Below are 1,146 nucleotides of genomic sequence, written 5' to 3'. Positions count from 1 at the left end.
CACAGTTCAGATAATTGTCAGCCTAACAAATCCCTGCTTTGTATCAATAAAATTGGAAAAACTTGGTTGGAAAAAAATAAACTTCCAAACGATCTAACATACCCCATAAGAGAATTCTTTCTCTTTCTGTACAGATCTGGCATTAAACATGTCACTTCTAAACACTGCGTCCACTGTACTTTAGTGCAGTGAGAGGTTTCCATGTCACGTGGCCAGAGGGAGGGAGATTAATAGGGAGTTCTAGCTGGAAATTTCTTCTCTGTTATTGTTCTCCCTCAGCAGCTGATGGCTAAGTTAATTCTCTTTAGTTTTGTCGTGCTCTAAAGCACACATTGCCAGGCAATGGTAAGCTTTATGAGGAAAAAAAGCAGCGATGGTGTCCATCAAAGTCTCAAAGTTGCATTTTTAAACTTTGGCTTGACCTGATGTGCCATTCAAAAATGCTTCAAAAGATGATTTTTTTTCAAGGAAGGTTCAATATGTCCCGAGGCTATCGGTTTTGAGTTAAACTGGGTGAAGTAGAAATATTTTACTCATCAGCTTTGCAGTCACAGAGTTTGCCTCAGCTAGAACAAAACTGCTGAGGCATTTAGAGAAAATTAACCCCCCATCCTGGCGGCCAGATGTGACTGGTTTCTGATGAATGCACATGAGTGGGCTGAAAAATCAAGAGACTGTGAAATTCCTGTCAGGTTCGTACAGTGCAGAATGGGCTATTGACTGCTTTCTATATTTCCCTCCATCATTCTTCTTGAACACTGCCATTAATTTCCTCTCCTCCTCTGACTTGTGTTTTCTCCCCTCCCTCTTCCCTTTAGCTCTGTGAGCTGCAGAGAAGGATGCACGGGCTGTGGCAGGAGTACTTCAAACTGGTGGTCCTCTTCAACCAGATGAGGCTGGCCAACTTCCAGACAGACTCTCAGGAGAGTATTCAGAAAATATTAGCTGTGCAGGTAGGTGATTGCAGGGAAGTAGGAAAGATCATTCTGATCTAGATTGAAAAGCAAATGATGGGTAGTGTGATGAAGCATTAAAACCACATCCCATCAGAGTTTTATAAATTTTTAACCTCTTTAATAAACTGGAATTGCATGAAGGATGAATTCAGTAAGTTAGCACATATACCACGCATACTTTGGGGGAAAA

At 41.3% G+C, this 1,146-nt stretch overlaps 1 protein-coding gene across 1 annotated transcript in view; it reads left to right on the top strand.

Annotated features, from left to right (window-relative positions):
* CCDC178 (coiled-coil domain containing 178) overlaps positions 1–1,146 on the top strand; it is a 466,106-nt gene that overhangs the window by 399,379 nt on the left and 65,581 nt on the right. Inside the window, 1 exon segment of the mRNA XM_012656574.1 lies at positions 819–953. Coding sequence (XP_012512028.1) covers positions 819–953 — 135 coding nt within the window.

This window comes from Propithecus coquereli, unplaced genomic scaffold (assembly GCF_000956105.1).
Source record: "Propithecus coquereli isolate 6110/MARCELLA unplaced genomic scaffold, Pcoq_1.0 Scaffold51, whole genome shotgun sequence".
NCBI classification, from domain to species: domain Eukaryota; kingdom Metazoa; phylum Chordata; class Mammalia; order Primates; family Indriidae; genus Propithecus; species Propithecus coquereli.
The sequence above is the reverse complement of the archived record's forward strand: the minus strand, read 5'-3'. Positions and strand labels throughout refer to the sequence as shown.